At 36.0% G+C, this 3400-nt stretch overlaps 1 protein-coding gene across 1 annotated transcript; it reads right to left on the bottom strand.

The window, feature by feature from the left end:
* Positions 1 to 966: 966 nt before the first annotated feature.
* On the bottom strand, positions 967 to 2718 carry LOC113693208 (uncharacterized). Its single transcript, XM_027211778.1, has one exon. The coding sequence runs from the start codon at positions 2716 to 2718 to the stop codon at positions 967 to 969; it is 1752 nt and encodes a 583-aa protein (XP_027067579.1).
* Between the last annotated feature and the right edge of the window lie 682 nt (positions 2719 to 3400).

Raw genomic sequence — 3400 nt, 5'->3', positions numbered from 1 at the left:
TTACAAGTTACTACTCAACTTAAGCAAGAATAAGGGAAATAAATGTGATGGACAGCCAATATACCTCAATAAAAGGGCTTGAAGAGTTATCCTTCACCTTTCCTTGTGATTTTTAGCTCTTTAGCTTCCCAAGCTCTCAATTTGCAAGTTAATCGGTTTAGTTTTCTTGTTTTCTCACCAAATCAAGCAAAACCCAAGATGGATTTAGAGCTTTCTTTCTCTTGATTTCCTCTCAAAGCTCACGGCTACAAACTGGAAAAATGAAGAAGAATGAAGCTCCAAGATGGTTTTATGGTTTAGTCATGGTTTGGGTCAAAGGTCCTTGGATGGATGCCACTTGTCCACACAAGATCACATCTCACTTTTTTTTTATTTTCCTTGGGTTTTTGGGTCAAATATTTCGGCCCCCTTGATCAGCTTTAGAGCTGATATTTTGGCTCTAATAACAATGAGATTAACTTGCTAAAAATGTTGGTCAAATGGTATGTTCAATTGGTAGTGAACGGCACTCGTCGGTTCAAGCCGTTTTTCCTTAAATCGCGTATACTAGTGTTTTATCTTATAATTCACTAACTTATTATTATTACTTATAATCACACACTTAATATCATCTAAAACTCACTTTTAATCACCAAATTGGATACACACTCCGTACCGGATAGTCACCTACGGATAGGCGTAAAAACCCTAATTTTTGGTAACTTGAAAACGAAAGGAAAAACCCTTAATTCTGTGTTCATTTGCACTTATTGCGGGGTGATTGGGTAGTAGGGCCATTATAAAGTAATAATTTCCAAATAAAAGGGAATTTTTAAGAAAAATATAAGGAATTTTGCAAGTCCTCACACAGTTTGTTTATTGACATTAAGTATGTCAAACAAACGTCTGCTCATCTTGTCCTGAAATAATAACAACAAAACAAAGTCAGGGTACATATGAATCTTGATATGACATTTATAGATTTCATCACAGAAAAAAGGCAGCAAGTAAAGTTGGATATTTACTTTTAGATAGATAACAAGATTGGTCAAATATTTCTCTATAAACTATATTTTTTGTGCAATCAATATCATTTGAGCTAAAATACTCTGGTTTAATCAAAACTCGAGCAGCATTTGATGTTCTTGCATGGGACAAAGCAACATATAATTGTCCGTGGGAGAACACAGGTTCCTTCAAATACAGACCAACAAAATCAAGTGTTTGTCCTTGAGATTTGTTGATAGTCATAGCAAAACATAAACGAACAGGAAACTGAGTCCTTTTGTAAGGAACAAGGTATTGCTCATCATTTGTAGGTTGCAAAGGAATCCTATGTATGAAGACTTTTTTGCTAGTAAAGTGACCAACTGCTATCTGTGCATGAATGACATTTTTAGTCAAAGACTTGCAGATTAGTCTTGTTCCATTGCATAGCCCTTCAGTTGGATCAAGATTTCGTAACAAAATTATTGGTTCATGTGGCCTAAGCACAAGCCTGTGAGGAGGTAAACCACTTGGACTTAATGTGTTAAGGAAATTAACATACTCAGCCTGATGATTTGGGTCAACTGTTTGATCAAAACTGATATATTCAATGCTTTCTCCTGGAAACTTTTCTATCATCAGATCATTGATTTCATCAACAAAGTAGTTTTTTGTTGTCAGTATTGCTCTGTTCAAAGACAAAGTTGCATTTTCTGATATACTGTTAATATCAGGATAGACAGCATCTATTAGTCTTTCAAGTGAATCAACCTCATTGGTGTACTTGATCAAAATTGAAGATGGTATAACAACTGAATCACCGCTGTCTGCCTGTTCTAAACCATCTCCTATTTTCAATAGAATTTGTGTAAACAATGGATCTAATTTTGCTCTCATGTTTTTAGTTAATTGTAACTTTTGCAGGCAGGGCCACAAGAGAGAATTAATCAAGCAAGCATTAACTGTTTCAGCCTTAGTTCCACTATGAACAATCAGTAATGTTTGCCTAAAATCTCCTCCAAAAACCACTACCTTTCCTCCAAAAATTTCATTTGAGTTCATGATGTTTTTAAGCAGATCATCCAATGCTTCAATAGCTGCTCGTTTACACATTGGAGCCTCATCCCAAATGATCAACTTTGATTCTCTGATCAAAGTTGTTAGAGAGCTTTGCTTACTGATGCGACAAGTTCCTCCATTAGAAATATCTATTGGGATTTTGAATCGTAAGTGAGCTGTTCTTCCTCCAGGAAGGATTGAAGCAGCTATGCCAGATGTTGCGGTAGTAAGTACAATATGACCTTTTGACCTTATATCAGCGAGTAATGCACGATATAAAAAAGTTTTTCCGGTACTCCCTGGACCATCAATGAAGAAAGCACCACTTTTGTTGTTGTAAACTTTTTCACAAATGACATTAAATGGTTCTTTTTGCTTTTGATTCAACGGAATACAAGCATCCAAATTAGCTACTGCAACAATTATGTTTCTTTCCACATTTAACTCTCTTGTCTGACTTTCCATATCATCCATTGAGAAATCATAGGGGTACAAGTTGAATGAAGAAATGGTTTTCCCCATAGATTGTAAGAAGCCATTTATTTGATCAAGTACCTTTGTCCTAACTTGGCTTGCTATTAAGGTTTTGCATCTAAGAAAATCTTCAGACATAACATCTTCAAATTTAGTCCACAATGCTGGCGGATCATTGGGGCATGAATAAACCAGCAGGGTTGCAAACAATCTTCTCATTTCATATGGCATATGAAAGTGAGAAGCTTCTTGCAAACAAAATTCCTAGCTATTATCATGTTCCAGTAATCCTCTCAACAGCACTGCTTCATGGAAAGTCTGCACTTGAACTCCACCAAAAGTTTTGAGATCTGCAAATGATGTTGGACATCTGACTTTTGTCAACAACAGTCTCAGATAATATCTTTCACCTTCACTAGGAAGTGCAGCAACTATTCTACCTATAGAATCTCTCTGCTCACGAATTTTCCATATTCTTTTGCTTGGTTTCCAAACAAAATGTTCTGGAAATTGCACATAGGTGCAATTCAAATCCTAAGCTACCTTATTTATTCTGTTCATGCAAAAGAATTCAGTTAACATTGTTCTTCTCAAGTGAGTATTATTCAGAACATTACGCAAGTCAGTGTTCTTCTTGAAGCTCATCGGTTGTTGGTTTTCCAGATGCAACTGTAAGTGGATAACAGCTGGCTTTATCTCGCTAGTTGGAAATCTATAAATTCTCCAAGTAGCCTCTGGAGGAGATATCCATCTTGTTGACACGTACTGTTTGATTTCATCAATCTCCCAATGTGCACTATCAACAATAACTCGAAAGGTGGTTCTGTCATGTCCCTTACAAATGTACTTGTATATATATTTGACTGCCTTTACTGTCGAGCATTTCTCAATGTTGATGTGG

This window comes from Coffea arabica, chromosome 6c (assembly GCF_036785885.1).
Source record: "Coffea arabica cultivar ET-39 chromosome 6c, Coffea Arabica ET-39 HiFi, whole genome shotgun sequence".
NCBI lineage: Eukaryota > Viridiplantae > Streptophyta > Magnoliopsida > Gentianales > Rubiaceae > Coffea > Coffea arabica.
Note: the sequence above shows the minus strand (reverse complement) of the source record. Positions and strands in the feature narration are given on the sequence as shown.

Bases quoted from the DNA above. Each gene is read 5' to 3' on its own strand.
- LOC113693208 (XM_027211778.1), bottom strand. From the start codon at position 2,718: ATGAGAAGATTGTTTGCAACCCTGCTGGTTTATTCATGCCCCAATGAT.